The 16967-nt window shown below is 35.6% G+C and overlaps 1 protein-coding gene across 4 annotated transcripts in view; it reads right to left on the bottom strand.

Annotated features, from left to right (window-relative positions):
- CDC42SE2 (CDC42 small effector 2) overlaps positions 1 to 16967 on the bottom strand; it is a 119131-nt gene that overhangs the window by 31854 nt on the left and 70310 nt on the right. For all 4 annotated transcript variants that reach the window (XM_039252537.1, XM_039252536.1, XM_039252538.1 and 1 more), the window contains one exon: positions 1922 to 2260. In XM_039252537.1, coding sequence (XP_039108468.1) covers positions 1922 to 1975 — 54 coding nt within the window. In that variant the 5' untranslated portion in view covers positions 1976 to 2260. The remainder of the gene's footprint in view (positions 1 to 1921; positions 2261 to 16967) is intronic.

Below are 16967 nucleotides of genomic sequence, written 5' to 3'. Positions count from 1 at the left end.
AATGGACCCTTAAATATATGAAAAAACACAGTATATAGTAAAAGTGACATTCCAAATCATTAATAAAAAGATTATTTAATAAACTATCTGTAGGGGTGACTGGATGGCTCAGTCGGCTAAGCATCCACCTTGAGCTTAGGTCATGATCTCACAGTTCATGAGTTCAAGCCCTACATCGGGCTCTGTGCTGACAGCTCAGAGCCTGGAACCTGCTGCAGATTCTGTGTCTCTGCTCCCCCACTTGTACTCTGGTCTCCCTCTCTCTCAAAAATAAACAAACATTAAAAAATTAAAAAAAAATAAACAAACTGTCTTTAGATAGCTGATTAGCATGAAAGAACAGACCCCAACCTCATACCACACAAAACAATCTTCGATACTTCATGGATCGAAGAGTCAAATGTAAAAAAACCAAAATTATAAAAGTTGTAAAAGGGGAAATGGCAGAGTAAATGGCACAAGGAATCTGCATCCAACCACAACAAATGCACTGGGGAAATCCGTCTGACAGAACTATTTTAGAACTCTGGAGTCTGTTCAAGGCTCGCAGCCTCCAGGGGAAGACTGGAAGGTAAACTACAGTTAATCTCCCCTCAGTCTCAGTTCTTACTACAGTAGCAGCTACCCACCCCCCACTCCTAGCTGATCAGAGCAGCTTACACACATCTTGTAGGGCCAGGGTGGGCAAAAAGTCCTCCAGTTTTCTATGTTTCTCATCCCAAAGGAGCAAAGGGGTGAATAGACCTTGCACCTCCCACTCTGCTTCAGTCACTTGAGGGGATTTAAAAGTCGACATCCTTTCTCCTCTCCCCCCAATCCCTTCATTTTTTCATTCCCCCCCCCCCATTTTGGAACCAGACATGAAGACTAAGACATTCAAAAACCACTGCATACCCAGGAAAAAAACTTAAAAGTTGACTGCATATGCCCAGAAAAAGGCTCAGAAAATATCTGAAAAGACTTTAAGATTATACCTCATTCTTCCTTTCATGGTTTTACAAATGTAAACCAAACAATATAAACTCACTTACTCAGCCAGCTACCCAGCTAACCAGCTGGCATGTATAACGACACTCCCCAAGGTAATAGATTTGACCCTGAAAATACAAAGTAAATATGGTCAGGGCCGCTAAAGAATTAAAAATGTGGTGGAGAGACTATATAAGGGTTATTTACCATGCAGAAGCTCCATGCTGTAACAGGAAAATGAACTAAGGAGCTAGCAGGAATAAAGATGAGGTAATGGCTAAGTCAGGAAAAAGCTGGTGGAGATCTTATAAAGTTGACATTTGATATCCACATCTTAAAAGATAAAAAGAAAATGAGACTTTGGAGGGCAAGATTTGGGAAGAGGTAACAATATGAGTGCACAGGTTAGAAGGCACAAAAGTGGGTCATGTACAAAAAAATAGTCAGCTAAGACCACTTACTATCTATAGGACTTTGAGCAAAAAACTAAATCTATTTCAACTGAACAATAAGGATAATGGTATCTTCCTCAGAGGTGCTGTGAGGAAAAAGAGGTGGTGGGTTAAGAAGGATGTGAGCAAAGTCTGGCTGCTGCTCCTTCCACCTGCTGACTTCCAAGGCCGACTGTACTGTTCTACCTCAAAGTGGGGTCTCTACCTCTCACTGTTCCTGTAGAAGCTATGTACTCAGTAGAGGATGACAACACCCTCATTCATGTACAATGGCTAGAACAGTTCTTGATACACAGCATTTACCCAAAAAACAGGTAGGGTTTTTTTTTTCTTTTCTTTTCTTTTTTTTACCAGATGTTCAGAGTTCCCCTGAACTACTTTCTGACACTCCTGAGATCTGCCCTCCAATTCCTGCTACAGTCCTGAATCTCAGCTTAAGAACCAGTGGTATGTTTAATAAGGACCCCACCCAATCTGTACACATATTACTTCATACTTACAGGCTGAGGCTGTTCTGCAATACAGCAGTTGAAACATAACCAGAATTCACTCATGCTTATAGTCCACGGTATAAATGAGCACCAATGAAGTTTTCAAATCTTAGCTCGGGAAGCTTCACAAAGCACGCTCCTTGAGATGCCGAATGTCCAATGATGCCAAAAAAACAGTTTTATTACTTCTCTGTACTTTTGTTCCCAGAAGTCAAGTATCTTATATAGTTAATTTAATGAAGAGATTCAAACTTTCTTTCTTTGCTTCTTGCTCTACACAGACTTGTTTCTGAATCACCAGAAAGGTATAAAAATTCTTGTCTTGACTCAGGGGCTCTAACAGATAATCTAAAAAAAACAGAAAAGAGAAGAAAACAAGTTATTTTACTTATCATTAGATGCTTTTATTTTTTTCAATCTGTGATAAAAATATTTCCCTAAAATGTAAGCACTGGAAAAAAAGTTAAGATTTTAATAAACTGATATCCGACAAAAATTTTTAATGTTTATTTCTTTATTTTGAGCACATGAGCAAGGTAGGGGCAAAGAGAGAGGGAGAGAATCCCAAGCAGCACCCACACTGTCAATGTAGAGTCCCAATGGAGTTCGATCTCGCAAATTGCAAGATCATGACCTAAGGTGAGCTAAAAAGTAGGACACTTAACCAAATGAGCCACCCAGGCACACAACAAAAATATTTGAACACTTTTTTTGAGTGTTAGGTATTAAGAATATAGCAGTGAAATAAAACAGAGATCCTTGCTTTCATTAGGCAACCTGTTTTATAACTACAAAAGTATGAATTATTCTAATAAATTTATTTTTTAATCACTAACTACAACATTATGACTGCCATATAAAAGTCTCCAATTCCAAGAAGAAATACTGATTATTTTCATACAAGATTTCTTCACTTAAACCCTTTGTTTTCAAAAACAATCCAAAAATAACTGGTATAGCAATCAATTCTTCTTAAATAATCAGCAGCTGTTAATTCACCAATAACCATAAACAAAATTATCAGCTTCTTCACTGAAATTGTAATTAACCACGAAAGATGGATGGCATCTAATTTTGGCTTCATTTTGTGATTTATGACAATAGATCCCTGCCACCACCACCACCAGAATCAGTGTCAGCAAAAATAGTTTATGTCCCACTGGCAGTCAACCAAGCTTAGTCAATCAGAATCCACATCTGGCAATCTTAGGTAAGCTAAGAGTGAACCTATTTTTTCTACTTGCCTGCAAAGATGTTGACTTTAAGGCCTTAGCCAGCTAAATTCCAAAGTTCATGTAAATGACTGTTCTGAGATAATACTGCTGACAAGTAGACAAGAGAGAGGAGGAAGTTTAGAGGACATGAATCTCTGCTTCCAATCATCCCTAAGACCCGTGTGTCCTGTGTGCCTGAGCTCTGTTTTGTGAAGCAGTATTTCTCTTTCTCTAGCCTGAAGCTACACTGCAATGGATTTATATCACCTGCAGTCTAGTACAATTATCACATGAAGATGTCCAGGAGACCACCAGATATACAGCTCTGAAGCCAAGGAAAAATCCTGGAATTATCAGGAGATGAGAAATGAGGCAATGAACCCAAAATTCTAAAGAAAGCAGTATAAAAAACAATAAGAAAGAAAGCAAGCAGCATTATGAAAAGCAAAGAGAATCTAAGAGAGAACTGTAAGTAAGTAATAGGAGCATTTAACTGATGGGGAGAGAAAGAAAAGTCTACAAAGAATATGTGAGTGCTATCAGAAACAGAGAGGAGGATCCTGTTTCAAAGAGGACATAGGTAACAGAATTAACTGCCATGGAGATAGCAAAGACAGAAAACAGTCCATTAGAATGAGCAGTGCACAGCCTGCTTGGGATTCTCTCTCCCTCTCACGCTGCCCTTCCCGCGATGTCTCGCGTGTACATGCGTGTGCATGCCCTCTCAAAATAAACAAGTATTTAAAAAAAGACGACAAAAGAATGGGCAGCAGACACTTGGTGGCCCTGGTTACATATATTTCAGTAAAGTAGTGTAGGCAGAAATCAGTTTAGAGTGGGTTAAGAAGTGAAAGAAGGAGAAAGGAGAGAAGCAAAGGCAACACATGTTAGGAAAATTTTCCAGGAAGATTGAAGTTTTAGGGGCTCCTGGGTGTCTCAGCTGGATTAAAGCATCCAACTTTGGCTCAGGTCATGATCTCAAAGTTTGTAACTTTGAGAGCTCAGAGCCTGGAGCCTGCCAGCTCTCTCTGCCCCTTCCCTGCTTCCACTCTCTCTCTCAAAAATAAACAAACGTTAAAAAAAATTTCTTAAGACACAGTAGGGTGGTAGATACAATGAAGAAAAAAGCAATCCTGGAAATGAAAAGATCAAAGACCAAAGATGCATTAACAAGATTCCTCAAAGATCTGTTAATATCTGTGTCCCAAGCAGTCAAACAGGTATATTGTATGTTTATAAACTTCTGAAAAAGCTTTCATAAGTTTATAAGCTATGTAAAGTATACACCAGTAAAAAACAGCTACATTACAGGATCACAGACCCTGAACATTAAGTGAAATAACATTCCTCCTTTTCGCTGTCTCCAAAACCATGATTCGTAGAAACCTCGTATGACAGAAATGACAGTAATTTTTATATTCATATAGGTGAAGATCTTCAGTAAAGATAAATGCCGTCTTTTATGTCACAAATGTGGGACTCTGATGCTACAAAGTCCAGAAAGCAAGTCCCCTAACATATCTCAGAAAAATGACATGTTAAGATTTAAGCCTACATTCAAAAAGGAAGATCAGAAGGAAGAGAATTTACATTCTTGTCATAGTTAACAATTCAGAACAGGGAAGATTTATTTTCAAGCAAGGATCAACATTCCTCATCTCACCCAAACTTCCAAAACAAAGAAGTAGCAGTGTTGCAATTGATTCTGTCCACTGAACTGAGTAAATAGAATGAAGGTTTAAAAGCTCAGTAAAACAGTATGCTTCACTTACTTCCTTCTTAGAAAGAATATAACAGCAAAGACAATATAACACAATAACATGAACACTATTTGAGTGCTACATTTAAGAAGTTTAATTTCTCCCTGAATCAAAGACAAGAAGTCACTGTAAAGTAAGTAAATCACTGAGATGATACAAGCACAGCAGAGGGAATATAGTCAATAACACAGTAATAACTTTGTGTGATGACACATGGTAACCATACTTCTCATGACAAGAATTTCATAATGTATATAACTGCCCAATCTCTATGCTGTAAGCTAGAAGCTATGTCACCTATACTTAAATTACAAAATAAAAAATTAATGAAAAGAAAAAGTCTTTGTGAAGTCAACTATCTTTTAACCAGTTCTACGAACACAAAAATAAATCTGTTTAAAACTGAGAATTCTGTACGCTCATCATTGTTCCAACACAGACATGGAAAAACACCAAATCTATTAAAATCTGATGTTAATTTTTTTTGTTCCAAGTTTTTATTTAAATTCAAGTTAGTTAACATATAATACTGGTTTCAGAAGCAGAACATGGTGATTCATCACTTACATACAACCCAGTGTTCATCCCAACAGGGACCCTCCTTAATGCCCATCACTCATTTACCCCATCCCCTGCCCACTCCCCTCCAGCAACCATCACTTTGTTCTCTATAGTGAAGTCTCTTATGGTTTGCCTCCTTCCCTCTTTTTAACTTGTTTTATTTTTCCTTCCCTTCCCCAAGTTCATCTGTTTTGTTTCTTAAATTCTATGTATGAGTGAAATCATGTGGTATTTGTCTTGATCTGACTGACTTATTTCACTTAGCTTTATACACTCGAGCTCCATTCTGAAATCTCATGTTTAAAACTCTATTGTTTAATTTTCTTATCTATGTATAAAGCCAGGTAAGTTCCCTTCTTATCCAGAAATTATATTTTCCAGAAACTATCTTTAAATATTAATTCTGGATTGGGAGGTGTTATAGTGTCTTCTCTTTTTAATCAAGTGTTCTTTCTGTTTAATACTTAAAATGACTTCCTAATTTATAATCTGTAATACTTCATCACGCCACATTTTACCAAATTCAAAATTCCTTCCCATTTACAGTAAAGCTATTCATTAATTTGTGAATTTTAAAATATACAATTTCCCACTCACAGGTAGTACTTTGAAAATGACATTCACGAGACTTCTTCCTTCACGATTAGTTGAAGAATGATTTTTTTTTAAGTACAATAATTTATGCTTTGTTTTTGAAAAAGAAAGGACAAATAGCTGAAGTTATTTCTACCTAGATAATAAATCTGGTGAAATATACTTTCAAACCAAGAGGATAATTGCAACTGCACAAATGTGTATTTGTTAAGTAAATATATAAATCTAAAAATGGCTCAAACATGGCTTGGAACATCATGCCAAAACATTTTTCATCTTCTTGCTTTTCTTAACAAACTTCCTCTTTAGAATTATTTTTCCGAAGTGTGTAGACTTATAATACTTATATATACACATTGAGAGAAATACTAAATTTATCACAAAAAAATTTCACTAATAATATATATACTACAGTTACTTTCATTTCTTTAACTGCTAGTTGCTTAAAACCATTTCTAAAGCCTTATACTTTTTTTTTTAATCTTAACAAAAAGACTATTACTTTGCAACAACATCAACATCCACACTTGGCTTGAAACACAGCTTAGCACATGCTGGACACCTAAGGGGTCAGACTGGTCTATAATACTGGTGAGTATTTCACACACACAGAGATTCACAAAATATAAAATTTTACAAAAGCCTGAAGTGAATTATCTAACCATTTAGCAACTGGGCAGAGCTTTCCTGATTTAAAAGCTTAGTCTCTTGACTATTAATGAGCCTGGCATAAAAACGGTGGTAGTATTCTTCATCATCAGCTTCTTCTCCTCCTCACCTCTGCACTTAAACCAAAGGCTATAGGCATTTACTCTACACTTGTATAAAAACTTTTGCTATAACAATTTAAAGAACTTCCTACCCACAGAACTGTTTTCTAGATCAACTTCCAAAGAAACAATAATAAAGCCTTGTTTTAAGACACAGAGGAACACTGAGGTGGCTCAGTTGAATGTCCAACTTTGGCTCAAGGTCATGACCTTGCAGTTCACGAATTCGAGTTTGTGAACTCTCTCAAAAATAAACATTAATTTTTTTTTTTTAAAATTACAAAAAAGAAGAGATTATTAGAGATTAGCTAAAGATGTCCTCATTCTCCTGTTCTTTTTTTTTTTTTTTTTTTATGTTTATTTTTGAGAAAGAGGGCATGCTAGTAGGGGAGGTGCAGAGAGAGGGGGACACAGAATCCGAAGCAGGCTCCAGGCTCTGAGCTGTCAGCACAGAGCCCTGGCATGAGACTTGAACTCACAAACTGCAAGATCACAACCTGAGCCATAGTCGGAGGCTTCACCAATGGAGTCACCCAGGCACCCCTCTTTTTTTCCTCCAGTACTTTAACTCAATTGAGGTATTAAGAATGCTCAGTTATTATGAAATGTTAGGTTGGGCAAGTTAGGTAATGGAATACAGCACTGCCAATGTCACAGGTCGCAAATGAACACTAAATTAGATGATTATGAAGACACTATATAAACTGTAAAGAGCTATATAGCAAGATGCCTTTATCATCAAAAATAGCAAAATAAAGCAGCCAAAACAAGTACTGTTTTTTATAATAGCTGCAAACAACCTAAAAGTCTAACAGGAAAAAAATAAAATGATGAAAATGAATTGTGGTATATTCATACAGAGTACTATACAAAATGAAAATGGTGGCTTCACGCAACACAATGGATATTTTTCTTCATTTTTTAAATTTTTTCTCTAACATTTATTAATTTTGAGAGACAGAGGGTGACAGAGCAGGGGGGGGGGGAGGGGCGGCAAAGAGACCAGGGACAGAGAATCCAAAGCAGGCTTCATCCTCCAAGCTGTCAGCACAGAGCCCGACTGGGGCTCAAACTCATGGACCATGACATGACCTGAGCCTACGTTGGATGTACAACCAACCGGGCCACCCAAGCGACCCTGGATAATTTTCACTGACATGTTTTAAAGGGAAAGCGGCAAGGTACAAAATAATATATACGGAATGGTTTCATTTGCATGAATTTCAAAAAACAAACTATTTTGTTCAGAGATACACAGATTGGTATAAAAGGAAAGCAAGGAAATTATTATGATAAATGTCAGGAGAGTAGTTACCTCTAAAGTTGAGGGCAGGGATTGAGAACAAGCCCATGTATAAAAAGGTCATGGAATGGGGGCAATATTCTACGTCCTGACTTGGGTGATATACTTGCTTTATAATTATTTATTAATTAAAGAATACATGTAAGTTCTATGTAATTTCCTACATATTACATATACATGTAATTTTCTATAGACTTTTTAAAAAGTTTTTCTAATATTTATTCATTTTTGAGAAATAGAGAAAGAGTGCAAGCAGGGGAGGGGCAGAGAGAGGGAGACACAGAAGCTTAATAAGGCTCCAGGCTCTGAGCTGTCAGCACAGGGCCCAATGTGGGGCTCAATCTCACGGATGGTGAGATCATGACCTGAGCCAAAGCCGGGTGCTTAACTGACGGAGCCACCCAGGCACCCCAACTTTCTATATATTTTTAAATAACAATTTAAATGAAATATAAGTAAAAGAAGCAAATGCCAACAATTTCCACTTGATCACAGAATGATAAAGATCAGGAACGGAAAATCCAAAATATGGAATCAAGTAAAATTGGACATCCTTGCTACAGACTTTGAAGGATCTGGTGAACATACTGAGGTTGGGGCAGGGTGTGAGGTCTCTAGTTCTATTAAATGCCAAAGAAGTGTCTGACAAAAATGCAAACCTTATTAATCAATGACCAAGCAAAAGCACAAATTATCAATAAAGCTTATTCACAGCTACACCAGCACTAAATGTGTCCCAATCTGAGTAAAATGGTTCTTTAATACTGATCTGTGGTACAAGATCCTTTTGAAAAAATACCTATTTATTACAGATCTACTTTTCTGTGGTTAATCAGGGTTCTGTAACTACTGAAATAAATGGGGTAGGTTCTTTCATACATTTGAAATGACTAATTATATGTTAGTCTTTCCTGTAGCTTCATAGAAATATAATCACACGGTATGTGTTCTTTCTTTTTTTATTAAAAAAAAAATTACCTGGCTTCTTTCATTTAGCATTTTTTTGAGATTTATTTATGTTGCCTCTACCTTTTCTCTAAGTAGATTTAAGTGTACAGATACAATTTGTTTACCCATTCATCTGCTGATGGCTATTATTGCTTTTCAGCTATTAAAAACAAGGCTTTATGAACTTGTGTGTACAAGTGTTTGTATGGACATAAGTTTTCGTCTCTCCAGAGTAAACATTTAGGAATAGAACTGCTGGATCTTACTCTAAGTTTAATTTTAACTTGGTAAGAAACTATTGACCACTTTTCCAGATCCATTATACCATCTGCACTTATGCTGGCAAGTATGAGAGCCCTGCTATTCCACAATCTAACAATCGTTTGTAGTGACAGTCTTTTCAATGTCAGTCATTCTAGTGGGTATGAGGTAGTATCTTGCTGTGGTTTTAATGTGCACTTTCCTAATAACTAATGACAGTCTTTCAAAGGCTTTTTGGCAATTCGTATATCTTCTCTGGTTATATATGTTCAGATATTTTGCTCACTTTTTAATTTAGCTGTCTTATTCAGTTGTGTTCTTTATATATTTTAGATCAAGTCCATTGTCCAAAATATATACTGTGAGTATTTCTTCCTGGACTTTGTCTTTTTTATATTAATAACATCTTTCAAGTAAGTTTTTTAATTTGATGAAGTCTGGCTTATCAATTTTATCTTTTATAATTTATGTTTTTGGATTGTCTAGGTTCTTTGCATGTCCATACACATTTAGACTCAGTTTGTCAATTTCTACAAAAAAATGTCCTGCATTCTGACTGGGATTAAATTTTTCTAACAATTACAAAACAAAAAATCACACTTTAACAATATTGTGTATTCTAATCAATTAACATGGTATATCCCTATTGAATTTGTGGTTTTCAGCGTAGAGGCTTCACGTTTTTGTTTGTTTGTTTGCATCAGTTTGTTTCTCAACATTGTTTATACTTTTCATATGAAAGCTTTAAAATTTTATGTAGTCAAATGTCAACTTTCATACTGGATTAGGGGGTTTAGTTTACATGAAAAGTCATTCCCTATTCCATTATAAACCATTATTCTATTATAAACGTATCATCCCATACAGCATTGCTTAGGTTTACTTTTATAAACTGGCTTGGACATTAATCATTAACATTTTATAAGTTTCACTAGGTAACATTTTTATAGTATACTCCGGGTTTTCCCCCTCACATTTTCCTTTTTCTCTCTGAATTAAAGTATTTAACACCAAACACAGACATATCATTTTGTTTAAGGATGTAGTAGAGATTTTTCTGGCTCAAGCATGGAAGGGTTTCACAGAGGAAAGTAATATTCATGGACACCAGTGTCTCATGCTCTACTCCCCACATTTCTTCTCCCCTTTGTATGATAATGACTGCAATGCTTACCTTTTCCTCTCTTTAATAATCTTCCTCCTCCTCCTTTCCTGCTACTTTTCTTCTTTCTGTTTTTTGGCTTCTCTCCCTCCCTTTTTCTTTCTCCCATTTCCATTTTATTATTCCCTCTCCTTAAACACTTCTTTAGTTGCCTAGATTAGAAGTAACAATTATGTGACACATAGCCTCTCAATGTATTAGTTGATGGATTGAAGCCTCTCTTACCACTCTGAACTTTTCTGCTGAGTCCAGGCAGACATTTATATGCATGTGATAATGAACATCTCAGTCTCCTACTTACCTAAAACACAGTATTTGAAACACGGAATTCATTGCCATTTCCTTCATACTTGTTTTTATGTTACCTTTCTTGGTGGGTGGTACCACCACAGTTAACCAGACACAAATGGAGTTCTATACCAGAAGTTCTGGGAATAAATCCACACTTGTACAATGCTTTCTTATATTTTAACAAACCTCTACTGTTACTCAAAATAATACAAGTGCAGAGTTTTTTGAGCCCTGCATCAGGCTCTGAGCTAACAGTGCCGAGCCTGCTTGTTATTCTCTCTCTCACACACACCCATGCAGATACTACTATGACCTGTACTGCTGCTGATGAAAAGTTCACGGTTAATCTGACTTTTGGTCCTTTGAATGTAAACATGTTTTTTCCCTATGGATGCTCTGAAGACTATCTTTCCATTTGGCTCCCACACGTGTTCTCTCTCTCAAAATAAATAAACTTTAAAAAATAAAATCATAAAAATAAAGTAATAAAAAGCTCTTGAAGTCACAAATCTCAAAAAAAAACAAAAACAAAAAAACCTCTTCATCTGTTGGTGGTAGTCATTTTTATCTTACCAACATGTTTCCTCTGGTATTTTTAATTATAAGGAAGATGCTTACTGCTACTTGTTGAGTTGATGATTTGTAGAAAATTTAAACTGACTTTCTGTTTAAACAGATTAGGATAGGTCTTTTCTTGTCTCCCATCTTCAAACTCCCTATCACTGTCATCATCACTACTAGATAATTACAATTTTTGGTTGAATCAATATTCAATGTTTCTGTTATTAAAACTGATACTGCTAAAACAAGTAACATATTAAAATCAGCTGTCCCTTCTCCAATCATCTTTTGTTTTTCCTGAGTGTAATATGTGCTCACCTTTTTTATTTGCTTAGTTTTCCTATGTTCCTGTATCAGAACTGTAAAATACTTTAATTAGAGCTGTAAAAGACCTGTAATTTCCAAATACCTAACCATATGTGTAGACATACAAATTCAAATTTCTCTGGTTTCTTCACAGAACCTAGCTTCCTGCTTCAATTCTGACTAGCTGCTCTCCAGGCATGTTCCCTCAGTTCCTTTCCTGTTTCTAGTAATTATATATTCCTTTTTCTTCACCCTCCTCAGCTTATTTTATAAAATCACATACTCCACCACTTTTGTTTGTGTGAAAATAGTTGATTTACTTACACCTTTCACAGTCCAGCAACTTCTGAAGAAAGGGTATATATGAAGACAAATGTTTTAAATCCTTGCATTTAACATTCGACAGCATTTGGTTGAGTACAGGATTTTAGAGGCACTGTTTTACTCTCTTCTACCTTCCAGAGTTGCTAAGAAGTCTGGTGACATTCTAGTTTTCTTTACTTTCTAGGTGAAAAGTTTTCAGTTTTCTCAAAGGTTTAAAGATTGTCTCTTTAGGGGAGCCTGGGTGGCTTAGATGGTTAAGCATCCGACTTTGGCTCAGGTCATCATCTCACAGTTCGTGAGTTTGAGCCCCGCATCGGGCTCTGTGCTGACAGCTAGCTATGAGCCTGGAGCCTGTCTTCAGATTCTATATTTCCCTCTCTCTCTGACCCTCCCCTGTTCATACTGTCTCTCTCTCTCAGAAATAAATAAAACATTAAAAAAATTAAAAATAAAATAAATAAATAAAAAATATTGTCTCTTTATTCAGAATTCTCTAATTTCAGAGATAACTTGGTTTCATCCTTTTTCACCCCATGTGCTGAGGACTGAATGAGCTCCTTCAAAAAGGAGAATGATGTCCTTTAGTTCAGAAAAATGTTATGTACTCATACCATACGGCTGTTGTGTGAATTAAACAGAAAACTTACCTGTGCACGTGTAAGTAAAGAATGATAATGATCAATGGTTATCAACATTTACCAATTTCTTTGATAACCACTTTTTCTTGTTTCTCAATCCTTCCTTTACAGTTGAATTTCTATCTTTATAAAGTATAGACTTTAGAAGCTTTTTAATAACACATGCTTGTAATGATTATCTGCAAGTGGTAAGCTTCTAGTTGTTTCTCTAAAATCGTGGGAGGGTAGGGTTTAAAATTTTTAATTTTGAAACAATTTACTTACAGAAGAGGTGAGAACAGAAATCTCCCATTTACCCTTCATTCAGATACACTGATAATACAATTTCTATACTATTCCCTTATTCTTGCATGACGGTTTAACAGCTACATACAAAATTCTTGGTTGACAGTGCTTATTCACAGTTAATCTGACTTTTGGTCCTCTGAATGTAAAGGTGTTTTTTCCCTATGGATGCTTTGAAGATTGCCTTTCCATTTGACCCCAGTTTCACAGAATCTCTAGTTTCAGATTCACTTCGAATTATTTAAGACTCTTTTACCTGTTTCTCAACTGCTATTTAATTTTTGCTATTAATATTTCCCAACTATTGACTTTTAATTCGATAATCAAAATTTTCATTTCAACAAATCCTACATGGTTCTTTTGCAAACTCACTCACTTCGGTGTCTTTGTCATTTATTTAGACACTTTAACTAAAGACTGAATTTGTAGTGTCTTTCTGATCTTTCTATTAAATCAGTTCCTAGTCTTCTAATTAGCCTTCTTGTGTTGTCTGCTAACTTTCCCTCATGTTGGACTACTTCCTTGTAATTATATTATGAGTTCACCTTCACTGGGAGGTTGTTTTTCTGGTGAAAGTCCCATGCTCCTTGGTTGAGGAAGAATCTCTACAAAGCAGCATTTGCCAGTGCTTAGAAACCCACAAGGCCAAGTTCACAAAATCAAGTATAAATTTTAGTTCCTTCACTTGGAATTTTCATACCACATGGATACTACACATTCATATTGCACACCTGGATGGAGGTGCAAGCTTGGAAAGACTGTATGGTGTAGTGGTTTAGAACTTAAGGCTCTGAAACTAGACAGCTTAAGTTCAAATCCTGAATTCCTCTACCTACTAGCTGTATGATCTTGGACTTATATGTGTCTCAGTTTCCTGTTCTATACAAAATGGAGTTTATAATTTTATCTACCTCAAAGGTTTATGTGAGGGTTAGATGAGTAAAGTTGCTAAGTACAGAGGGTGGCAAACAAGTTGAAATAAATAAATGGTACTGTTTTTACTGTGTTACCGTTATCGTCATCATTACATCATTTTTCTCTCTCCACCCAGAGAATTGAGCAGAGATAAGCTTCCTTGATGCTTACCTAGGCAAGCAGACAAATTTTTGTAGTCAGTCTCCCTTCTTAGATGGGAGGAGTACACACACACAGATACATGGGTCAAAAAAAACAACACATGCGTCTATCATCATTTATATATTTAACAAGGAGAATGAAGCAGGAGCAATAAAGAAAAACAAAACTTACTTAAACCAGTTAAATAAATCCCTTTGACAGTAATGACATATTTTCCACTAAAGCAAATTTAAATGTATATATAATCTGTATGTCTATGGCATACAGTAAGTAACAATATAAAGAATATTCAGTACACACTTTACGTAATTCTAACTTACTTCATCTATCAGTTATTATTTAAAAATACATTCATATATAAATTGTATTTAGTCAGGTTTGCTCTTCTTGGTATAGAAGGCCTTGGCATCAGAGATTTAAACTTTCAGAAGGGAATGCTTGTTCAGTACCTAGTTACAGCCTGAACTGTCTGCCAAGTCTGTTTTGCAAAAGAAAGGCTGAGGAGAGGTAATTAAAAGGCTTGAAAAATGAGAAGTATGTGTAATTCATGCTTCTCAGTCAGGCATGGAATCTCCTATCAATCCCCTGAGGATGTGAAAGTCAACTGAGCACAAACTGCAGTCATTTATCTGGATGTAGAACCAGGTAAGGTAGAGACCAGTCTTTGATTCTGTGTTTCAGATTCATCCCAGAGAGAAAAGATCACTGTGGTTTTACATTTGATTCCTACTTGCTTTGTGATAACTGCCTGAGAACTTTTTGTTAACTTGCTATTTTCCCTAAATAAATGAGGTATTCTCAGCTGTCAATGATTCTTTCGCTGGGACAAACTTTTACAAGATTAATTTGCTTGGATAAGAGGACTCTGTCACACTCTTTAAAGAGCTCTCTTAGATGTTTTAAATTTCTCCACCCCAACACTACCATAAAACTTAACATCAAATTGTATTAACAAAGTGTCTAACATCTGATCTGGCATAAGGTTAACAGCTGACTTATGTTATTAGGTTATCAAGTTTCTTCTCAAATCACACATCAGGCAATATCAACAGAATGTCTAGCACCAGATACAGTCTGTCCTGTAAGCTTAAAAGGATTCACAGATTTTCTTCTTAAAGAGACTACAGAAAGAAACATCTATAGAAAGAAATTTTCTAAGAATTACATATGTAAACAATCTTTTAAGTTCCAGATGGAGCTTATGAACACAAAGAAAAAAGCTATATACTTCACATTTCACTTAGGTATTTATCATCATTAGTAAGTTAAAGATGAACAATGACACCACATGTGACACAAGTATGCTCAATGCTGAAGACTAACCAGACTACAGAAATAATTTACAGCTCTCAAACTTATAATTTATTATTCTTTCTTTTTTAAAAAAAATTTTTTTTTAAGTTTATTCATTTTGAAACAGAGACAGACAGACAGAGTATGAGCAGGGGAGGGGCAGAGAGAGAGAGGGAGATGCAGAATCCAAAGCAGGCTCCAGGCTCCGAGCTGTTAGCACAGAGCCTGATGCGGGGCTTGAACTCACAAACTGTGAGATCACGACCTGAGCCGAAGTCGGATGCTTAACCAACTGAGCCACCCAGGCACCCCAATTTATTATTCTTTCAATAGCTACTTAAGTCACCATAAAGATGTGGCTAAGACTAATTAAGCAAGGTAGACAAAGAGAAGGAAACAAGTGTAGAAAAATATGCCCTATATAAATGGTGTATCAAAAAATATACCATTAGCTTTATTACAAATGAAAAACACTCAAGAAATACATTTTTTACAAGTAAAAATCACTGGAAATAAATAAAAATGACAAAAAACATTTTTAAAGTTTTCTTATTATAAACACCCTAAGTGTATTTATACAATTATTTTTAAAACACAATGAAATTACTTTCCTGAAAGTTAAAGTATTTTTTTATATTTTAAACAATCTTCAAAATATCTTCAAAAAAAGTACTCAAATAAATCTGCTATTCTCCTTATTTACCCATACATCAACTTTACAAGAATAAGGTAGATGTTTTACTAAAATTGAGAAAAATTAAGTTGGAATTTATATGAAAGGATAAAAATATATCTCTGTAGGATTCTAGTCAGTGGTTAAAAGCTATTGCCCTTTTTGGTTGCTTAGAGAATATAAGGAAAAAATACTTCTCTATCACCTCTTAACTTCTAGCCCTACTATGAAATTTAGTATGAAATTTAATATATATTTCTATAGTGTTGAGACTTTACATGTAGACAAAAACATAATATTTTAGAACAGATTATCTTACAGTATGATAATCTCAAAGAAAACAGTAAAAAAATTTAAATCTGGGACAACACAAAGATTGAAACACAAAGTATAAAATACCTGTCGTAGTATATTATCAGGGAAGACTTCCATTGCTTTATTCAACTTTAAGTGTACTCTATCAGCGAGGAAATTAAAAAGTACACTCACATTTAGCATCTTTTAAAAATATTTCTCTACTCTAATCATGTAATCAATAACTCTGATAACTAAGAAACCAACTTCAGAAAATGTGATCAACAGAATAGGAAGATCCTGACCTCACGTTCACTCAAGGAAATATCAAAATATACAAATACATACAGAACAACTATCTTTGACAATAAACTCAAGAATAACAAAACTGATCATACATACTGGGATATTAAAAAAAGAAAAAAAGCCACAGTGATAGAGTAGGAGAGGCAGACAGGCAGTTTAGTGAAGACCCACACCCCAGTGATACTGACCCACTTAAAAGGATGAGTATCACAAATGTAGAAGCCATCTCTGATGAATGAAGGTCTGAGCCCTAAATGGTTCTCCATGGCCCAGGGGACCTATACTGGAAAGAGACACCTAAGATATCTGGCTTTGAAAACCAATGGAGTTTATATCCAAAAGAGCCACAGGGCAGCTGGAAACCAAGACTCTGCTCTTAGAGGGCACACTGAACCTCAATGGCTCCCTGGGGTACATGTGAAGGAAATTCACTA

The sequence above is a fragment of the Hyaena hyaena genome, unplaced genomic scaffold, assembly GCF_003009895.1.
Source record: "Hyaena hyaena isolate Hyena2069 unplaced genomic scaffold, ASM300989v1 scaffold_425, whole genome shotgun sequence".
NCBI lineage: Eukaryota > Metazoa > Chordata > Mammalia > Carnivora > Hyaenidae > Hyaena > Hyaena hyaena.
The sequence above is the reverse complement of the archived record's forward strand: the minus strand, read 5'-3'. Positions and strand labels throughout refer to the sequence as shown.